The sequence below is a fragment of the Colletotrichum fructicola genome (genome assembly GCF_000319635.2).
Source record: "Colletotrichum fructicola Nara gc5 chromosome Unknown KSG_Nara_v1_contig05, whole genome shotgun sequence".
Taxonomy (NCBI): Eukaryota; Fungi; Ascomycota; class Sordariomycetes; order Glomerellales; family Glomerellaceae; genus Colletotrichum; species Colletotrichum fructicola.
In genome coordinates, this window is record NW_027094055.1 from 4430710 (window position 1) to 4452420 (window position 21711).

The following is a 21711-nucleotide window of genomic DNA, read 5'->3' on the forward strand; positions in this document are numbered from 1 at the left end:
GGACGTGGTGGCCGATGTTTGCCCCCATCCCTTGGGAATGGAAGACGCCTTCCGGTCCTTGATTTGGGCGTTGCTTCTCGTGATGTCTACTGTATTTCGATTGGTATATATCCTGGGGTTTTCTCGCGGTCTTTCCTCGATTGTTTTCCTCTCCATCCTCATCAGCGCAGTCATCTCCTGCATCTCCTTCTTTCGACAAGCTCCAGTCAACCCATTCCTTCGTTTCAACCCGAAGCTTCAAGGGCTCCAGTCTTTAGAGGACCTCCAGTTGCAGCAGCCATGAAGACAACTACCGCCGCCGTGTTGGCCTCCCTTTTCGGGATGGGCGCTGCCCAGTGTGCCAGGGACAACTGTCTGCGAGGTATGTGTTCATCCCATCTCACCCATGCTTCCCACGCGTCCCATCCCGGGAGATCTCGTCTATAGGATCGCCAGCTAACACTCCACTCTCTAGCCATCGCCGCCAGTGCTTTCCCGACCCGAAGCGGTACTGCGGACTGCTCTCGCTTTCTGCAGGTCACTGCCACTGCCAGTGCCGTGTAAGCTTTCACACCCCTGAGCCACATCACTCTTTCTCTGACACGATCGTCTCCAGGACCGCGACCGTGACCGTGACCGCCCCCACCTCCGGTGTCTTCACTTCAACCTTGACCGTGAGCGAGTCCGGCGCCGCCGGTTCCGTGGGCACCAGCACCGTCCTCGAGACCACGACCTCGACCGCCACCATCACCGATGTCATCGGAACCACCGAGGTCGTCACTGCTTCCACCGAGACCGTCATTGTCCCCACCACCGTCGTCGTTTCTTCCACCAGGACTCTCTTCTTCGGCACCACTGAGATCGTCACCGTTGCTACCGAGACGCAGACCGTCGATGCCACCATTGCCGTCATCAAGAAGCGCCAGGTCGCCACCAACATCCCGACCTATGCCTCCGCCTGCAGTGGCTTCGCCCGCTACTCTTCGGCCTGCTCCTGCCTCGGTGTCACGGCGCCCACGAACACCGTCGCTCCGGCTACCGTGACCACGACCACGACCGTCCCGGCCACCGTCATCTCCACTGCTGTTGTCACCGTCACCATCACCGGCGACGCTGCTCCCGGCTCGACCGTCCTGACCACGAGCACCGTCACCGAGACCGAGCTCGCGGCCACCACGGTCACCTCCGCCGAGACCACCTCCGTGACCGCTACGACTGAGATTGGCAGCACTTCCACGGACTTGATCGAGGAGACCACTTCGCTGACCAGCACCTTCATTTTCAACGCTACCTTCACCACCTTCATTACCCGCACCACTTCTCTGCCGCCTGTCGTGAACAGCACCACAACCACCGGCATCAGCTCTACTGCGGACATTAGCTCTTCCATCTTCTCCAACGTCTCTACTTCTTCCACTGAGATCAGCACGTCTACGGACATCATCTCCACTACCTCTACCGTCTTTCCTAATACCACTACTACTGAGTTCACTTCGATCTCGTCCACTCTCTTCCCCAACAGCACTACTGTCGAGTCTACCACCTCTACTGTTTTCCCCAACAGCACCGTCACGACCGACATCATCTCCTCTACGGACATTAGCTCTTCCACCTTCTTCCCTAACAGCACTACCATTACCACCGAGGGCCCCTCGTCCACTCTTTTCCCCAACGTCACTTCTACCACTGGCGTTTCTTCCTCTACTTTCTTCCCTAACGAGACTTCCACCGAGGTTTCCACTTCCACTATCTTCCCTAATGAGACTTCCACTGGAGTCCCTTCATCGACTCTCTTCCCCAACGTCACTTCCACTTCCACTGAGGTCTCTATCTCCTCTACCTTCTTCCCCAACGTCACCTCCACCACCGGCGTTCCCTCTTCCACCCTCTTCCCTAACGTGACCTCCACCGAAGTCTCCTCCTCTACTCTGTTCCCCAACAGCACTGCCATCGAGACTTCCACCGAGGTTCCCTCGTCCACCTTCTTCCCCAACAGCACCATCACCTCCGCCACGGAGACGGCGACTTCCTTCCCCAACTCGACCGCCACGGACATCACCGCTTCCACCCTGTTCCCCAACAGCACCGTCGTCGAGTCCAGCACCGAGTTCCCCTCGTCCACTCTCTTCCCTAACAGCACTGCGACTGCCACGGAGACTCCCACCAGCTTCCCCAACAGCACCATTGCCAGCACCATCTTCGACTCCTCCACCTCTGACCTCAGCTCGACCAGCACTGGAGCTCCCAACGCTACCCTGACCGAGATCTCCACCACAACTGAGGCTTCTTCCACTGAGATCGTGACCTCCACTGACATCGCGACCACCACCGACGAGTCCAGCACTGAGACCGTGACCTCCACTGACATCGCGACTACCACCGACGAGTCCAGCACTGATGTTGTCACCTCCACGGACGTCAGCACCACGACAGAGGCCACTTCGACTGAAGTCAGCACCACTTCCTCCTCCGCCACCGGCACCTCGGCCGCTGACTCAGCCTCATCCCTTTCAACCACTGCCTCCACCACCACCGTCGTCTCCACGACCTCAAGCACCTCCTCCACGGCCTCTCCGACCGCCAGCGCAGTCTTTGCCCGCAACATCTGCCTGAAGGTCACCTCCCCCGGCCTCTACCAGGACTTCAAGCTCATCGCCGGCCCCAACCGCTTCAACCTGAGGAACGCCGCCGACCCCACGCCTGCCGCCCTGTTCGACATCAACCTCACCACCGGCCAGGTCTTCCAGAGCAACGGCGAGACCGTCGCCCTCTCCGCCCCCTACGAGGCCGACACCCGCCCTCTCAACGGCTTCACCCCCTCCCAGGTCCTGCGCATCAAGCTCGCGCCTCTTGTCTGCGAGACCTCTGGCTCCAGCCTGCCCGTCGGCGTGCCCCTCAACTGCACCGCCTCCGGCAACGACGGCCAGAACACAAACTCCTACACACGCTTCTTCTCTAACGGCGGCCCTGAGAGCATCATCCGCATGGCCACCGCCAGCCGCGACTTCACCAACCGCAACATCGAGGTCAAGCTTGCCCCCTTCTCGGGCGCCGACTGCAACTAGACGAGAAGAAGCATTTCAAGAGCGGAGTCGGTCTGACGCTGGCAACATGGACCCGACACCAAGCCGCAAAAGACAAAACATAAGCCGTTCGATTTTGCGAACATGTAACTTTACGCGCCAACTTGCTTTGGGCAATATCTTTGGGAGCCCTCTAATCTTGATACATACATCTGGGATCCCCTTTTTGCTTAATGGATAGCTTCTTTGTCTTTTTGTCTTAATCTTAGGTCACTCGCTTGCCAAATTCAAGTCACTCCTTCTTCTTCTTACAATCTCGAGCTTCATTTCGTGCCATGTGAATAGACACCGCTCTCGTGCCATGCTCTTACCGACACTTGGTCCGCGATAAATGTACGACCCGCACCATGGCCATTGTTTAACCTGGGTAGTGAGACTCAACAGTCGGTATGACTAAGCAAGGTCGAATGCCATAGCCGATCATGCGAGTATCTAGCGTTGCTCGCATTAGGTCAAAATAGATTGCCTGCAGCTGTACAACACCAGTAGATCATTGTTGGCAATTCGGGGTTGGCTCATCGTGCAGGATCAGCTGCCGGCGGGATGCAAGTAAATCCCAACAAAGAAAAGCAAGCCGCCAAGACGATAATTCGAACGCAAAAACCGCAGAAATATCGGAAATGGCTGTATGCACAGCCTGTCCATTGCAGGTTGCGACCTAACCTTTTTTGACATCAACCTAGTTCAACAAGACGCAATAGAGACTGTCCATTCCCCCGTCCTCTTCATTTTCAATTCAATTCGCTTTCTTCTCCTCTGGGAAAAAATTGCAGCGCCGTTCACAACTACAGCTATCGCAACCTACTCAAGCCAGTCGCATCAACTCTTCTACGCACGGTTAAGGTTGTTAGTGCGCTCACCATGAGTCGCAGGATTGAACCATGTGTTATTTTTCCCCGTTGTCTTTATCTGCTTTTCCTTACCCTAGCAGTCCCGGGCCATGCTATGGCAAATTTGATTGATGATGGAGAGGACTTTTCCAACAATCTCGCCTCAGACATCGCACCGTGAGTTCCCCAGGGTAATTTCAGATGGACGAAAAGCTCACATGTTTCAGGCTTTTGGCTCTTTTTGGCGAGCAAGTCACAATGCAGTTTCTGAGTGAGTCGACGGGATGGGCTGATTGTATTATGCTCGCTATGGCCCCTGTCGGGGTGATCACTATCATCGTCAGTGCGATTCGAGTTGGAGGCTATCGATGGCTTAAAGCTCTAATCGGGAGGTCCACCGAAAATATACTTGCTGTAGAACTTGAAGTCATGACGTGTACATCGAAAGAGTCCTGCGAACTATGGAACGGAGAGACAGTTGTCCGATGCCCAGGAGCCGCAGAGATATGCGAATTCATCTGCATATACCGAAGAGACCCAGGCAAGAGATGTATCAACTCGGCGCGTATTATGGACATCCAACAGGCAATGATCGAACCTTGCCTTCTCAAAAAGTCAAGCCAACAGCCGCGTATGTCTATTCCTGAGTCGAAGCCACCACGTTCGAAGAGAAGCCTTGAGGTGGAAGCCTAGGTATGGTCGCTAATCCTTTAGGGTTACAGATGGTGTTATGCAAAGACTCCCATGTTGGCTCGACAACGCCTTGACCTTCGCGCGCCATTGGTTCAAAGATGCTTGGGAAAAAAGCAATTGCTACTGCGATCTTGAATCTGCGAATGGTGACGGTAAGCTTCAGGCGCCAGCGGCAGAACCTCCAGTCGGTCATGATGAAATTGTCATTGTGCGCAACCGTCAACACCGTTCACCTAACATTTCGTTGAACTCTCAAATGGATAGACACAGATGGTCTCTCTGGATATGCGCAGTCATCGGCATTGTCTTGCAAGGAGGAGTTTTGGTCTTTTTTGGGCTCATAACCGAATATCGTACCTTGAAGTTTGAGAAAGATGGCCAGCCTGTCGAAGACTATGCTATGCCACTGTCAATCACCAGTACTGTGTTTCTGGTATGTGGCATGCTCGCTTGTGGCTACGTGGTGGAGAAGGGCAGCGAGGAGACGGTTTACGAAATTATTGACGCTCGTGAAGACACTCACCGACGGAAATATGCAATGGCAATGATTTGGCTGCAAAATCAAACGACTGTTAGCGAACAACGCTTTAGCTCAGCCGCCATTTACCACACAGTGGAGCGCTTGCAAGCTCGTATCTCAACTCGGGCTTACAGTGACCACACCGAAAACTCCCCATCAAGCCACGGCCAGTCAGAGTCGCAAAAGCCTCAGATTGGGTTATCAAGACCAGCCGAAATGGATCTAGACAGACTGACAGATAACATAGAATCGACAGACACATCAGGCAAAGAACCTCCTTCAAATGGACAGATAGGAGAGAACCATCACCATCAGATCAGGAAGGGAAAAGTGGATAACACAGGACCGCGTAACAAGCAAAAAGAATCCCCCCCGATTCAAAAGACAAGAAAGGGTCCTGGTCATCGTATGAAGCTCTTTATAGATTTTGGGGCTCTTATCAGCGTTCTCGGTATCGGGGGCCAGTTTACTGGTCTCAGAGGCATGCATTGGCTGGCTTCTATCGCCCAGTTGAGCGCCAGTATCATCATAGCATTTGTCAGAGCTGTGATCCGGAGATACCTAGCCCAACCCGCGAAGCACGAAACCATACAAGATCCTGGATTTGAGATGGAATGGTTCATCTTGTCTCTTAGGAACATCGAGGATGCAATCTGGCTCCCAAAAGTGCCGCCGCGCACTCAGCTACTCGATTACATTCGCGGTATATTCTTTCGCGAAAATAGAAAACTCGCCGCTCCAGCTAAGCCAATCAACGAGGAAAATACCACATGGGTTATTCTCTCCGGGACCACAGAGTGCCTGAGCTGGACAAACACAGAAAGTAATGCCCAATCTGAGGCATCAGCAGACCTGGAAAGCACTGAGGACAAACGTAATGCAACCGACCCATCCAAGTTACGGTCTCAGGATCAGAAGCCTCAACGCGCCTACACCAAAATTGAGGACCTCAGCAGTGCTCAGGGTGTCTTGGATCTTAGACGATCACTTGGCGAGCTCGGCCACTGGAAAGGCCCCGCATACGCGGAAGCTCTGGTATTGTCCCAGGCCATCGAGGCTATAATGGAAACCTTTGCCCCTTATATAGAAGGGGTTGACGGGTTCAACTGCTGCGTTTGGCCTGTCCAAGTCGTAGGGGCGACCAAACAGGCTGTGGCGCCGGAAGCTCATCCACGTGTCGAAATGTCTGCGAAAACGGCGATGGCACAGCCTGAGGTAGATCCACGAGGCAAAGAGTCGGTAGCAAACGCTGAGGAGTCTGAAGGAAGATCACAAGTCGTTAATTTCAGCATTGATCTGACATCGGAAGGTTGGCGCGCACGCACTGATCAGCTCGATTCTGCGCTTTCCCTGTGGTTATACTCATCGGGTGGCATCAGCAAAGATGGCGACGCTCCTGTTGAATTTCCTTCCAAGCATAGTAGTTGGATACGAGACACGAGAGTACGACATCGATGTATCCAAATTCTCGGCCCATCTGAAGACGAACTACTCCGAGATTTGGATTGGTGGTTACCAAACGGCTTGGAAGGAATTTTGAGAGCTGGTGTGGAGGTTGAGCCATTCCCTGATGGAGCGGAAACAAGATCAGCATCATATCCGAATGAGAAGCTCACCGGCAATCCGACTCACATCGAAAAGGAAGCTGAGGTTCCATTCGATAGACTGGGCTGCAGCGGTCTCAACTACTTATCAATCCGCCAAGACACAGGAGCACGTAAAGGCGAGCCACAGCCAATCAGGAAGCTATGTTCTGAGTTCCATTCATCATCTATGAGAACAAGATGGCAGTGGGAAGACGCTACGCTGCATCAAAACAAGCAACAGAAGTCCCACTTGCCGTTATTAGCCGTCGAGTACCAAGACTCGTTAGAAAATCTCTATGCCAAGGACCTACTGTCAAGTTTCATGTGGGCCTTTTCGAAGCATTTGAAGCCATTTACGATAGGGCGACATCTGAAGGCCACAATTGAATCACCAGAGACTGAAGGTCTACCGAAGACTTTCACAATGAGAAACTCGGAACTTTCGCATCACGTGGAGCATATCGCTAGTTTCAGCCCGTGGACACAGCGAGAGATTTACCTATGTCTCCTACCCCCCTTAAGTCTCTCAAACAACTTACCCGGTATCAACTTTTTTGTCGAAAGGGCCATCGAAGCTGTTGCTAGGGATGAATGGGACCAGAATTGGCTCTGGGTATTCGAGGTTTACAATTGGCTTTTCAAAACAACTTTCAAATTTTTCGAAGCATCGCATCCCTCCTATTGGCGGGCTGTGGCCATGACAGTCTGGTTCCAGGAGAAACTCGCACAGTCTCAAGTGCCAGAGCTCTATACCAGGTACGACACGAGTACACCATCGGGAACCTATCGGGTGCGAGGCACAAGTTCCAAGGCCTCTTATTGTCCACAATTATACAGCATTACACAATTATCGAATGGACTCTGTGGCAAATGGCCAAGCTTTCTGCTCTTATGAAACCTTTCCTGTTGATCCCCGATTCCCAGGAGTTCGGCTTCTTGTGGGACGATGACATCGAGTGGGACGACAAGATCATACCAAAGAGTGAGACGACATGGGTTGCAGACACCATGTGGGATGATCTAGAAGATCTGATGTTTTGTTCCCAGTCCTCGAATTGCCAAGGAAAGCACAAATTCGCTCGATCACAACATAGACGCAATTTCTTCTGGGAACACTCACTTCACATCATGATGAGTAACAACAGGGAGGGTGTCAGATTACGCCGAACAAACAAGGTTTCCCGTCGTAAACCTTTTCTTGAGGCATGGGAAAAATGCAGCAAGGGTGGTGACGAGAGCGCCACAGTCCATGTGAAGAACTTTGACAATCTAAATGCCACGATCAATGGAATCTTTGAGGACATGGACGATGACGACATTCAGGGTCATGAAACGAAAGACCTGGTATCCGAATTGACAATCCGAAAAGTCGAGCGTATACAAATTTGTCGGGCTGAGATGTTGCTCGAAGCAAGACTCGACCCGAACCTCCGCGACATGAAGCACTGGACTCCACTTCATCATGCCTGCGACGTTGTCTGCCTAGATTACCATGATGTTTCTTGGCAAAAGCAGATAGGTAACGAGTCACTTGGAAAGGCTGCGCGAAAGGAAAGGATGAAAAGCTTCTATGCGGAGCTAGCGCGAGATAAGGTCGAACTGCTTTTAAAAAAGGGAGCCAACATCAACGCCCAAACTCTTGACGGAAGCACGCCTCTGCATCGTGCAATACGAAGCGGTTCTGAAGAGCTAGTAGTCTATCTGCTCGAAGAGAAGCCAAATGTAGCGGAGGCAGATTTGCATCTAACTGAAGTCCACGGTCACACTCCATTTCACCTGGCTGCGATGACAAACCAAACAAGGCTACTCCCGCGCCTCCGTCCGCGTGGCCTTCCCCTGACGCAGCTAAAAGATCGAGCTGGTCGAAGTCCACTCCACCTCGCTGCTATGGCCGGAAGCACAGCCTCGATGGGTGCACTTTTTGATCTCCTAGAAGTCAGGGACGACGTCTTGGATAGTAAGAAGAGAACCCCTCTTCATCTCGCAAGCCTTTACAGAAAGGATAGTGCCGTTGAATGCCTTCTCGCTAGAGGGGGGCTCACATGGAGAGCTGGAGACGTACAGGGCCGCAAACCAATTCATTTGGCTGCTTTGTCAGGCGGTCCGAAAATTGTCGCACTTCTCATGCAACACGAGAAGGAATACCAGGCTGTTCAAGACAGTTCTCCACCATTCTCGTCTTGGGTTTCATGTTCATTGGATGAAAACATGCAGACTCCATTTCACCTGGCAGCACAGGAGGCACACGTTGACGTACTCCATGCCATGGTGAGTGAGATAAAGAGAATCAATGCTCCTGAGGAGGACTTCAGGACAGCGTTCCTACAACAAGTCATCCATGGCCAGACAGCCTTTTTGGTGGCTATTCGCGAAAATAATATGTCGGCCGCTCGATGTCTTCTCGAGGTTGAAGTGGTTGACCTACAAAAGCAACTTTTGGAAACCAAAACCTCGACCGGTGAAACCGCATTGACCATCGCTGTTCGCGCGGGGTTTCTCGAAGAAGTCGATTATCTGCTGCGAAAAGGAGCTGACATTAACACCAAATGTCACCAGAAACGAAATCTCCTTCATTACGCTGTCAAAGCCCGAGATATCACAATTGCATGCACGATTGCTATGAACTCTGGTAAGCCTGGTGCGATGTGGGTTATGTGGACGGAGGCCGACAAATATGGGAAAGTTCCACTGGATTATGCGGCGGAGGAGGATCGAGAAGAATGGGTGGAATATGGGGAGAAACTCTGAACATCTGTCAAGATATGTTCCAATCTCCTCTTCCTTGGTCGCGTCTGTTTCTCCTTCTTTTGACTTTCGTTAATGCTCTCGCACAGCAGTCTACAGCCTGCGAGCAATGATTTTGGTTGTGTTCACTGTATCTATCCTGATATGTCCTTTTCAATGGATAAGAAACGGTTATTTTCAGTATTTCCAATGTCATCGTTTTCGCCATCTCTATCGTCCTCGTTGGTATCAGAGTCTCTACGTTATTGTTACCACCATTTTCACCTTTGTGATCTCCCCAAACCTCCGGTCTACTTTAGTTTGCGAGAAGTCCACCTCCGCGAGCGGGGGGTTCTGAGGCAGTGAGTAATAAAATTTGCTGATATGCCCTCTGGCACATTAAGCAATCTCGCATCTAGTGGTTGATGAGCGCCGTCCTGTGTTATGGTCTGACGTTAATTTTGAGCAGCCTTCTCAAGCTTTCAATCCCCCTACAGTCAGAATATGAGGATTGAATGCCGGTTTATTCACATTGCGTGTGACACATACATTAGTGCCAGTTTGCGCTGATATGCTGTGTGATAGAATGTATGACAGGAGCATTTACCATATTAGTCCGTTCAAATTTCGCTGCTGACATACTGGACAGTACCTTATATCAATGGATCAATGGAGCGGGCTATTGAATCGATTCTAGAGGTTGATCAACCTCAAGCACGAGAATGATACGTTGCTCCTTGCAAGAATTCAAGCTTTCGGATAGCTGACGTCGCAAGCTTATGTCATCCACCTATCCAAAACAGCCCCCAACCCCCAAACAACACATCGCCCATCCCAACCAACGTGGCATCTTATCCATCCCCCATAAGTTTTACAATATCCCTCGTCCGCAAAACTCTCACTGCAACCTCACCTCCCCTCACCTCAAAATTCATGCACGTTGCGCGGTTGCGCGGAGCGTGTCTGATGTCCCCTTCAGACCCCTGTCGTTGCAACTCCGAACCCAACCCACACACTACCCAAGAGGACCCGCCTCCACAGCACGAACCCAACACAGACGCGGGCCGCCCCGACGGTTCGACGTCTTGGTCTAGAACGCCCGATATCCTTTGGACTCGTGCCCAGACGGATGTTCGGCAGGAGCCAAGTTTTTGTGTCAGATGGCCGGTGCCTAAAGATCGCTTCATTCCGAGAATTAGGGTCCTCGTTATTGAGGATCGGCGTTGCTAAAATCCACGTTCGATGCGTATGCTGATGGCGCAACTTGAGGAGGAGCGGTCACAATCCGTTGAACTTCGTCGGATAATAGCTGGAAGCACGCGTGTGTGGCAAGTCTTCGTGATTTTAAAATTTTTCTCATCAATTTGGATATCTAGCAGTTGCAACGATGCAAGAGAAGAGAGAATATGCCGCGCTCAAAACAAAACCTGTTCCTTTTGTTTCCAGGTTGAATTACGATGAAAAGGAAAATCCGAACCCGTTCCTGTGCCAAATGCCCTGCTCCTGTCGGAGGAGGGCGCTGTATGATGTTCTTTTTTTGATCCCGTGCCGAAAATGCTCGCTAAACCCGATTCCCATCCAGCCTTTATATGCAACAGTGGGAGAAATGAAGAAGAAAACCGCAACACACAAGACGTTAGACAGGTGGTCCCATCTATACGTTGTGGTCTCCATTGGAGGTGACTGTAGCTTCGCTACTTGTCTTCTTTTCCGACTTGCCACCGGCGGCGTTGCTCGCGACCTTTTCGAGGACAACCCTCTTACGGAACTCGAATACGGTGTCGTGCTTGTTGACGATGGCGTTGTGGACGCGGTTCTCGGAGCGCGTCATCCAGATGGGGTAGGGAGCCATGGAGGCGGGGAAGAGGGGCAAGTTGAGGCCGGACTCCATGAAGGCGTACGGGTCGCTCTTCTCGAACGAAGAGATGATGTCCAGCTCAGAGGCAACCTGTTCGCAGTACAGTTCGAGGGGCAAGTCGTTGACGTCCTCGCCGAAGGGGTTCTCAATCTCACGGCCGATGAAGAGGATACCGAGGATAATATACGCGGCGGCGACGGTAGCGGGGATCGTGATCCACTCGAGCTTGCCGACGAGCTGGAAGGGCAGAAGCATGACGTAAACCCAGGTAATCTGGCTGATGGCGATGGTGTAGGCGATGGGCAGAGGGGTGGTGAGAACACGCTCGGTACCGGTCATGATGTCGTTGAGGAGGGAGATGTTGTTGTAGGCAATGGTCTGCTGCATCGGCACCTTAAGCTGACCGTCTTCGACCATCTTGTCCACGAGGCAAGAGATGTAGCTGAGAATCTCGAGAGGGAGGTTACCGAGGGGGCGGGAGGCCTTCTTGATCGTCTTGCGAGGGTTGCTGGCGGCGAAAGAAACGCCGAGGTACTCGCCCGTCTCCTTGAAGAAGTTCTTCTTTCTCTCCTGGACCTTTTCGGGCTCAGCGGCGGTGGCCTCCTGGGCGAAGGTCGACAGGTGCGCAACGAGGTGCTCAAGATCCTCGTAGCCGGTGTAAGGCTCGAAGCGCAGCTTGTGCTTGAGTGCTACGGAGAAGGCGAGGAGCAGGTTCATGCAGCCAATCTTGCGGAGCAGGGACTGTCTGCGGTCAATGTTCTCAGGATCGCCACCGTGGATCCAGAAAACGCGACCAAGGTTCTGGCAGGCGAGGATGAGTTGCGCCCAGTAGCGGCGACCCTCGGCGTAACGTTCGTAGGCGGTAGAACTGCGGAAAGAAAGACCCATACCGACGACAAAACCCAGAACGGTCAGCAGGACGGAGTCGACAGCCATCGTGGTCTTGAGCATGTGAATGCAGGTAATACAGGCGGACCACAGACACATCCAGAGTAGGGGGACGATCATCTTGGGCAGAATGCTGCCGTGCATCTGCATGAACAGGGGCCATTTTGAGTGCTTGAGGATGTCGCGAGGACCGGTGAAGTAGTCGTCGAGGTCGATGCTGGTGTTCTTGCGACTGAAAGGGTTCGGGGTCATGGGTCCGGTAGGCGACATGGCTTCGCGCATCTCGGCGGCGTCGAAGGTGGGGATGTGCTTGATCTTCATCGACTCGGAGTTTTGTCGCTGGTGGTTGGTGTCGGAAGCGGCATTGTGACCACCACCACCGCCGCCGCCGCCGCCCGCAGCAGGAGCGCCCATACCGCCGCCGTCTTCGCCGCCCATTATGTATGGAGTATTTCCTGTGTCGGTGAAAGATGTGTTGATTACTGGTACGTCGGTGGGCGAGGTTGGAAACTGGGACATGTCCGTTGGTGTAAGACACAAACGGGGAAAGCGGGATTAATAAGGGGAGGACCTCGATAACGGTGGTCCAGCCTGATCGACTACGGGAGGTCGATAACGAGGAAGGGATTGGCGGTCGAAAATGAGCGCGGGAGCCCTGGGCGGGAGTCGAGGGTATATGAAGCGCGTAGCCTGAAGGGGCCAAGGAAATTGAACGGGAGACGTTGAAGGCTGAGGCAAGGAGGGGTGTTCCTGGCCCGGAAGGATGGGATGGGATGGTGGGATTACGGGATTGAGGATGGTGGGATTACGGGATTGAGGATGGTGTGTGGGAGGACAGGCAGGGTCTCGACGATAAAGATGGTGTGGTGGTGTGGTGGAGGTTTGAGGCGTGCAGCAGTGAGTGAGCGGACGGCCGAGCTGAGACTGATGAGACGACGACGACGACTGAATTAAGTTTGAGCAGCGATAGTGATGTGATAGTAAGGAAACCTGACGGTGAGAGAAAGAGACCAGAAAATGGAAATAAGAAAACGGGAGAGGTCGAGTTGGACTTGAAGAGGATGCGAAGAAGAAAAAAGGCAAAGGATCACGGTTTTGGACGGGGACTGGGACTGGGACAGGGACAGAAAAAAGATACAAAATACATCACCGTCGCGTCCCGTCTTGCTGCTGCTCCTTCCTTCCTCCCACTTCCGTCAAAGCAGGACCCAAGAGCAGGCACGTTGGACATTGGACAGCCGGAAGGTGCTTCTTGCCCGGTTCTTGCCCAGTTCTTGGCTCCTGCCTGCCCAGTGACTGCCCGTACCGCACCGCTCCCGACTCTTCTCCTGCAGGCCACAGCATGTGTACCCCTTGCCGCCTTTCCCCTTTGGGCGACACCTTCCCGCTGCTGGGTCGTCAAACGGCGTGTGCTCACCATGTCTAAGCCAATGAGAAGCCTGTGTTTCCTCGTCTCGGCCGTCTCCAAAAAAATGTCAGTTCTAGGGGGGGTAAGAGCGGCCAGCCCCGGGGAAGGAGCCATGCACCGCGACTGCCAGCCCAGGGCCCCAGGCACCGTGGAAAAAAGACCAGTGAGAGCCGCTAGAAAGGGCAAGGGGGCGGAGCTGAAACAGGGGCCATGCGACCCCACCTCAATTGGGCCCCTGCTCCTTCTCTCTCTGGTTTTTTTTTCCCTGAGCATTTTTGTGCTCTTACTGGCAACTGCAGCTGGCTGCCTGCTGCCTTCTCACAGCTTCACAGTGCTTGAAGGCAGGTGCTTCCCAAACAGGCCCCTCGTAGCAGCAGCAAAATGCAAGCCAAGGGGTCGTTTCTGTCTGACCTCGCAGACTTGGGCTCATCACCTCACACAACTGGCCGCGTACACATCACACGTCCATTCACACCGCGCGTCGTTGCATTGCCCAAAGTCCCAACATTCGCCGCTGCCTTGAGCTGTCCCGGGATACTCTCCAGTGGGATGGATGCACATCAGAAAATTGAGCGCTGACTTGCAGCTCTTCCTCCACTCGCCAGCATGCTCACACGAGCCAGAAACAGGGCCACAGAACCACCATCGACACGTGGAGGCGCCCAAGTTGATCGCTTGATGCTTGGGTTTCTTTCTTGATTTCGACACCCTTGCCGGCCCTTCCAGATGCAAGCACACGGGGTCCAGCGATGAATGTGCTTGAGCAATGCCTCGCACAAAATAGCACCTCACGCGATGATTGGAGCCTGCCCGCCAGCATTGATTGGGACTCCGATTTTCCACTCTGGCCCTGATCGAGATTGATTCGTCCGTCGACTCATGTCTTGGCATCCATCGTTGCAACTGTCGGTTCTCCCTCAGTCACCGTCACACTGTACGAACATGGACACTAATACCGGTTACAACACGCCACAACTTCAAGGGAAACGGCTCTCTTTCAGCGACACCGCAGCCTGTGTGTCCCCTGAATGCTCGACACCACGGTACGGTTCAGGTCCAGGTCCTAGTCTAGGTCCAGCACCCGGACACTGTGATCCCTGAAGACTGAGAGGACCCCGACCCCGACGACGCCGACGCCGTCTCTTCTCCCCGTCTGTGAGTCTTCACGTCGCCTTCTCCCCGATGGCCAGCCCGTTCCACGGACAGGGCCCCCGATCGTATTCCCCAGCGAACCATACTGACTGAAGATCTTGCTTCTTCCAGGGCTTCACACCCGCAAAAAAATGCTACAATGTCCGCAGAAAGGGCCGCAGTTGAGCGAGGCGACATTGCACTCATTTCGCCCAGACTTGCACAGTCATCACCGACTGGGTCTTGGCATCGTCCCTTTAATAATCTGATCTCTGCAGCTGGCATCCAATGTCTGACGCTGACGCGCGGGAAGACGACAGCCACCAACAGCAACACTTTTTGAGACGGAAGACGCAGGTGGCAGCCAGCAATGCGCCTCTTAGGGGTTAGCTTTATGCGGCTGCTAGCCGCGGCGCACCACAGCGGCCGGCAATTCTAAAATCTAGAGAGACTGCAAAACTGCAAAAACAAACTTGCTAGTTGATGCCGACGGAACTGCATCGCCTCGTGGAGTCAATACGCAGTATTAGGACCGCGGTTTGCCTGGACCCCAATTAACGCATTACAAAAACGCTCTAGCCACTACCCACTTTTAACTTCTACACCACCCTCCACCCCCCTCTACCCTTACTACTACTAGCCTACTTTTTGATTATTAATTTATAGCTGATATAATCTTATTATTTTTATATATAAAAACCTAACTTTTTCTAAATATCTAATATTTCTTAAAATAGTATACTTATATAAGTAACATTTTAATTTATAATATAATATCTTTTTAAACTAAGTAGCCCCTCTAGATTATTCTCCTTCTACTCTACTTATTTCTCTTATTAACCTACCCTTTATAACCTACTTTACTATTACCTTTATTAATACTTTCTCTTTTTTCCTTTACTTTACTATTGCTTTTATTATTACTTCTACTTATAATAAATCTTAAGGAGTAGAATGTATTTAACGTTCTTTTTACTAAAGTTTTTATTACTAATGATATTAATAAAGTATACCTTCTTTTAGTACTAAATCTATATATTAACTATAAGCTTAATCTATATAAAAATAACTAAATAGATTTTAACTTAAAAGCTTTTATTATTAAGATTAAAAATATATTTACTTTTAAGCTACTTTTACTTTATCCTCTATTAACTTTTACTTTCTTTAAGACTTATTATAGAGATTGAAATAACTAAAGCTAATCTCTTTTTTATCTTAAAAGATATTAAAGCTATATATAATACTTTTTTTAACCTTATAACTACTTATATACTTAATACTACTACATTTAACGCTTAGTAGCTTTATATTAGTAATTACTTTATTACCTAAAGTAAGTATATACCTAGCTTTAAAAAGAGCTTTACCTATTAGTTCTTCTACTACTTACTCTTTAAAAAGAAGGAGTACTAAAGTCAGAGTACTAATTAATACACTAGAAGTATATAGTAAGTAATTAGCTATACTTTTTAGGTAAAAATAATATAGTATTATACTAATTTAACTTTCTCTAAGTACTTTATTATTAAGATTACTACTATTTATAGCTTCTATATTAACTATAACTTTATATACCTTAATTAAGCTAAAATCCCTCCTACTTTTTAATAGTTTATTACTACTTAAATTTCTTTTAGTTATAAACCTTCTGTAGTTTATTATATTTTTAAAGCTATAACAAGTATTATAAGATTATTAAGAAAGTATTAATCTTAGTAAGTAGTAAGTAGCTAATAAAGTAAAGCGTTTATAATATTAATAATAAGTAGTTCTAAGAAAACCTTAATCTTAAGATAGTTAAGCTTAATTATTATAAAGATCTATAAGTTAATAAAGTTAAGTTATATTTATTATAGTTATAAAAATACTTTTATAAATATACTAATATTAAGTAATATTAAAATAATTATATTAATATTAATAGCTTTATTTAGGCTAAATTAACTTCTATTAATCTTTTAGCTTATTATAGTTACTTTACTATAGTAAATATTACTTATAAGACTAACTAGCTTAATTAATTACTGTAACTCATATTTAGCTATTAGTAGCTTATTTTATTACTATTAAAGCTAATAGAGATATTATTACTATCTACTTTTATTAACTTAAAGCTTAATACTTACTTTAAAGCTATAAATATTATTTATACTACTTTTTAACTAATAACTTTATTATTAAGTAATATATTATCCATAAAGTATTCCCTAGCTTTAAAGCTAATAAAACCTCAATTACTTACTTCCTCTACTATATTTACTATAAGATAACTTTAAACTATTAACTTTTGAAGCTATAATACTATAAAGCTTATAAATTACTATTTTCTACTCTAAAATTCTATTAAACTAAGTATAAATATATTAAAGCTATTAAAAAAGCTATTATAATTACTCTTAATATAAAAAAGACTATATATATAATAACTAGCTACTTACTTATAAAAAGTAAGCTAACTATATTTATAACTACTTATTACTCCTTCTATAGACTATATTAACTAATACCTTTAAGTTATAACACTTTACTCTTAAGTATAACTATAAATTACTAATAAAGTATTTTTTACTATATAATATTATTAAGTATTATAACTATATTCATAAGTACTATTATAAATAAGTTAATATATATTAGTATATTATTAAGAAGATTCTACTTAAAGCTATTATTTTATTAAAACTATACCACTTCCCTAAATCTATATAAAAAAAGATTATTAATAAGGTATAAAAAGCATATAAGCTGATTAATAAGAATACTAACCTTATTAATACTATATTTAGTAAAAAAGTTAGCTTTACTAAGTTATATTAATTACTATAATAAAAGTCTAAATTATAAAAATTATATAAACTTAATCCTTAGTTTCTAATTAGCTAAAACTTAAAGATAGGCTCTAGGGGCTAGTAGCTATACTAAAATGATCCTTAAGTAGGCTTACTAGTAAAAGTTGTATTACCCTCTGGCTACGGCCTTCTAGCGCCGTCCTAGCCCCTGCTGTGGCTTGGTGGGTGTGGGAGGGTGGGTGTGGATTAAGCGGCCCCTTTTTTAGCCGCAAGCCGTTCGCCAGGCATCCCCTCCCTCGCCAGTCTGCTTCAACATTTTACCATCTCTACGACATGAGCTGCGTCTGTCATACATTGCCAGGCCAAGTCGTAAGCTTAGAGCTGCTCTCAGTCGCACTTTTCATCGGCCCGGGCCATCATCGAAAAGTAACGAAAGGAAACACGGGACCCAGGGCGTTGACGGCAGCAACCTTCCCGGGCGGTGCCCATGCTAGGCAACTATTGGACAACATGGTGACATCCAACTAAAGTCGCCGACCGAGCTTTGGAAGGAGGAGAAGTGATCGGACTTGAGAGCTTTTGTTCTGTTAGACTACCCGATCCAGGTTAGCAACTCCCCCCGACCTACTATGTCGGCCTCGGGAAGAGACGGTAACATGGAAAGTACGGAGTACGCGCCGTCGGCCGCTCTCAGCACTCTGACTTGGGCAGCTTCAGCACCCCGACAGCACCATGCAATGGCGTCTCGGCACAACCCATATTTCACGATGGGATCGAGAGCGTTTCGGGCCAGAGGCTCCCATCAGTCGCCCCGATGCCCACCGCATACCGCTGTCACGTCGGAAACATTACGAAGCGACGACGGCAATGGCCAGTGCGAACCTAGCTAGCACACAAACGGGAGTGCGGCGGCGGCAGCCCAGCCGCCGGTGTGCCTCAGTACATGGAATGGACCTCACTGGAAGAGTGGGATTTGAGGCCCATCGTGAACAGGTCCCATTTGTCCGGGTCCTTTTTTTTCATCGTCTAGCAACGCTAGGGTCGGGTTTCTCTCCCTTACCAGCACGGATTATCGACGATCACTGCAGACGATGTGGGCTCAATGCTCTCCAACGGGTCCACTGGCTGTTGAGAAATTCCAGCAGTATCTCTCTCTATCGATTTGGTGGTCCGTTCAGGTCTCAACTTTGCATGAGATCAGGTACGCATGTGCCTGTACCTCTGCGATACTTCACCTCCTTGGCACCCCTAGCGGGCGGCTACTGTCATTCGAGAGTCAGGTTGACCACGGACCAACGCTTAATGATGTTCATCAGTACGCCGAGATCTCATCTTTTGCTGAGATCTACACAATCTCAGTGATGAGGTTCTCGTCACATCATCCAACGACATCCATCACCCCAGTACACAACACAACACCTCCGACTCGAACATCACAACTCACCTGGCTTGCATTACCTCTTAGCCGTCAGCACCGTTGCACATTTGGCCACAAAAGTTAGCGTCTGATGCCGCACTGCTGAAAGCGGCCTAGGGCAGCCCCGAACAGCTGGATCCACGTTGAATTGAGCATGGCTCGTTGCCGGTAACAATGGACTGAACGGGCGGGACGGTTCATTCCTACCGGTGAGGAACAATAGAAGGCGTAAAGATCCAGAACGATCCAGGCCACGGTGACCTCGTTTCGGCAGAGGGGGTGGAGGATCAAATTTGTACGCCTCGATAGAACGCTTTGAGACCCACCGCTCGTCTGCCCTCCTCAAGTCAAGCAGACTACGGTGATGGTTATTTTTCCCGTCTACGGAGACGGCTAGTGTCCTCCTGCGACGTCCCTGCGTCGAACCGAAAAGAAACGAATGACGTGGCAGCTAGGGGTGGTTGCCGAACGAAACATGTCAGAAAAGAATCTCACGATGGCTTCGCTTTTGCATTCCCTTCCCAGGCAGAGTCTTGACCACGGGGCCTCTTCTGCCCCCAAATGGCCGGGTCCAGACTGCCACACCGGCCTCAGATTGCGGAGAAAGAGCCTAGGGTCTTCCATCGTCGACGGCGCTCCCGCACCAGAATCCCCCAATCGCTGACTCTCCCCGAGATGGGACGATGTCCAGCTTTGCTATCAACCCCGGCCCAAGGCTGTTTGCGGTGTAGCGCACGATAAAGGACGACAACGCACCCACATCCCTTGGGCGAGGGGGGAAAAATTGAGGACATCGTGAACTTGACAGATCCGGACACAATTTACGGGCCGGAGACCCCTATAGAAAGGGGGCTCGGTGATGCAGGCGGGCTGCGCGGTGCTCAGCGCGTCGGATATGGGGTCAACACCCAATGCCGAAATTTGTGGTGGCCGGGCGGGCAGGCCCAAATCAGCTGCCCGCGCACGAGGTTATCGTCGATGGCTGCCACACCGTTCCGTACATGCGCGCGACTGAGTCGTGGCTCAACTTGTCTGCCCACGCACCAACGTCGCCTCTTGAGTATCCCGCTCCAAGCGACGCCGGGCTAAGGCCGCACAAAAGAAAAGGGCGCAGCCAGCGACTGGGACGACGCAATAGACGAGCACCATGCATCATCCTGTCTGTAAGACAACGGGAACTAGAGCAAGCTCGAACGACAAATAGAACTTTCCCAGTTTTTTTTGTGCTCTTTTTTCGCGCGATGCAAATAGAAAACCTCAGCCGTTCAATCCCGTCTACGCAAAACTCCGGCACTGGGTTCTTGAAGCATGGCAAGCATGGTTCACCGTTGAGCGGCGCATGTCGATCGACCCGAACTCTCTGCTTCTTCTCAAAGATAAACCTCGCTCTCTAGTCTCCGGAGGCGACGCTCCTTTCTCTTCCAGGCCTCAACTTCAAACTTGAACATCAACCCCAAACTACAGCCGATTTCAAGCTTGCGCGATTAGAATTGGGCACACGTGTGGAAACGCAATGCGAGCCCCGAAAGGAACTCTCTCCCTTCATCTGTGGTGGTCGTCGGGTCGATCGCACCCCTGCTGACACCTTACCCCAGCTTTTTGCGCTCCCTCACGGACACACTCTCTTCGCAGGGTCTCCGGAATGTGACTGCTCACATCGCGGCTTCAGTCTCGACCTCCGTCGTTTCAGCGAACACCGGCTGGCACTTACGTTTCTTGTATGGCGTTGCACTCAATTCCGCCCCCTCCCCCCTTTTGCTTTTCTTCCCCGTCACTGTTTTTTTCCTTCCCCTAACTGGTCTGACATGTGCTCATCACGTTTACGAAATGTCTCTGTTGGCTACTACCCTCGCGAGCCGTTGGCGTCGACGTTCGCGCCCGTCCGGTAGCCCCCATGGTTCTATCCGGGGTGGCGGGGTTTGCGGCTTGCGCGCCTCTCGATGTTTTTTCACCCCTCCTCCTCCGACCTTGAACGTTGCCTGTACACCACACACTCTCTTTACTTTCCCACGGATCTGCGCCTAGCAAAGTGTCAAAAATATCAGACGTCTGGGGGAGGCGGGAAAGCCGTTGGACCTAGGTTGGAAGCAGCCGTGAAACCGGCTGCCCTAAAGCATGGGGAAGATGAACATCTTTACTCATCATGGCATCATTGCTCCTTGCACAGCATTGTCTGGATAACCCCCTAGTACACGCACACACCATGTCCTGCACATCAAACACGTACTGTTCAGCCCTTCCGCTTTTCCCAAGACTGTAAGCTGCAAAGCGGGAAAAAGGAAAGGCTTGCTGTTCCATGCCACGACGAGCTGATCGCTGGCGGTTGGCTGCGGAGGTCGCTCAGCTAGAGCATGGCTTGACTCGCGATGTGATTTCTTGCACAGGTGAACCCCCGTTGGCGACGCCGACGTTGACTGTCTCTCAGCAAGCAAGCCCCCGGCCCGGTCGAGATGCGCGCCCTCGGAAAAAGCAAAAAAAGAAATACGCATTCATCCGGGGTATTATGGGGACGAAAGGGGGCTCGAGAAATGCGGAGGAGGGGGAAAGGGGAGGGGCGGCCGAGATTATTCGCTCGCCGAGGGGGGCAGGGCTGGAACTGGTTTGCTCCGAAGCGGGCGAGGAATCGCACCGATTTGGCCGGGCGTCTGCCTCCCTTCGTGAACGGCTGCATGTGTTTGCGGTTTTACGCCGGGCCTTCTCTTCCTGCTCCCAAGCATGGCTCTGGCTCACTATTCGATGTAGCCGCCACTATCACATCTCAGCTTTTTTCGAGGGGCTGATTGGTCTGACACACCGGGAGAC

At 50.2% G+C, this 21711-nt stretch overlaps 3 protein-coding genes across 3 annotated transcripts; 2 read left to right on the top strand and 1 right to left on the bottom strand.

Moving 5' to 3' along the window:
• Nucleotides 1-279: 279 nt before the first annotated feature.
• Nucleotides 280-3044, top strand: CGGC5_v009978 (uncharacterized protein; the record flags this gene model as incomplete). The annotated part of the gene is made up of 3 exons (XM_032037678.1): nt 280-361; nt 455-539; nt 596-3044. The coding sequence occupies 3 exons, from the start codon at nt 280-282 to the stop codon at nt 3042-3044; spliced, it is 2616 nt and encodes an 871-aa protein (XP_031883498.1).
• A 963-nt stretch (nt 3045-4007) lies between these two features.
• On the top strand, nt 4008-6240 carry CGGC5_v009979 (uncharacterized protein; the record flags this gene model as incomplete). The annotated part of the gene is made up of 5 exons (XM_066152242.1): nt 4008-4069; nt 4120-4163; nt 4386-4523; nt 4615-6140; nt 6193-6240. The coding sequence occupies 5 exons, from the start codon at nt 4008-4010 to the stop codon at nt 6238-6240; spliced, it is 1818 nt and encodes a 605-aa protein (XP_066008327.1).
• Nucleotides 6241-11069: 4829 nt separating this feature from the next.
• CGGC5_v009980 (UPF0187 protein) lies at nt 11070-12599 on the bottom strand (the record flags this gene model as incomplete). The annotated part of the gene is made up of 1 exon (XM_032037677.1): nt 11070-12599. One exon carries the CDS (start codon nt 12597-12599, stop codon nt 11070-11072), a length of 1530 nt encoding a protein of 509 aa, XP_031883744.1.
• Nucleotides 12600-21711: the final 9112 nt, after the last annotated feature.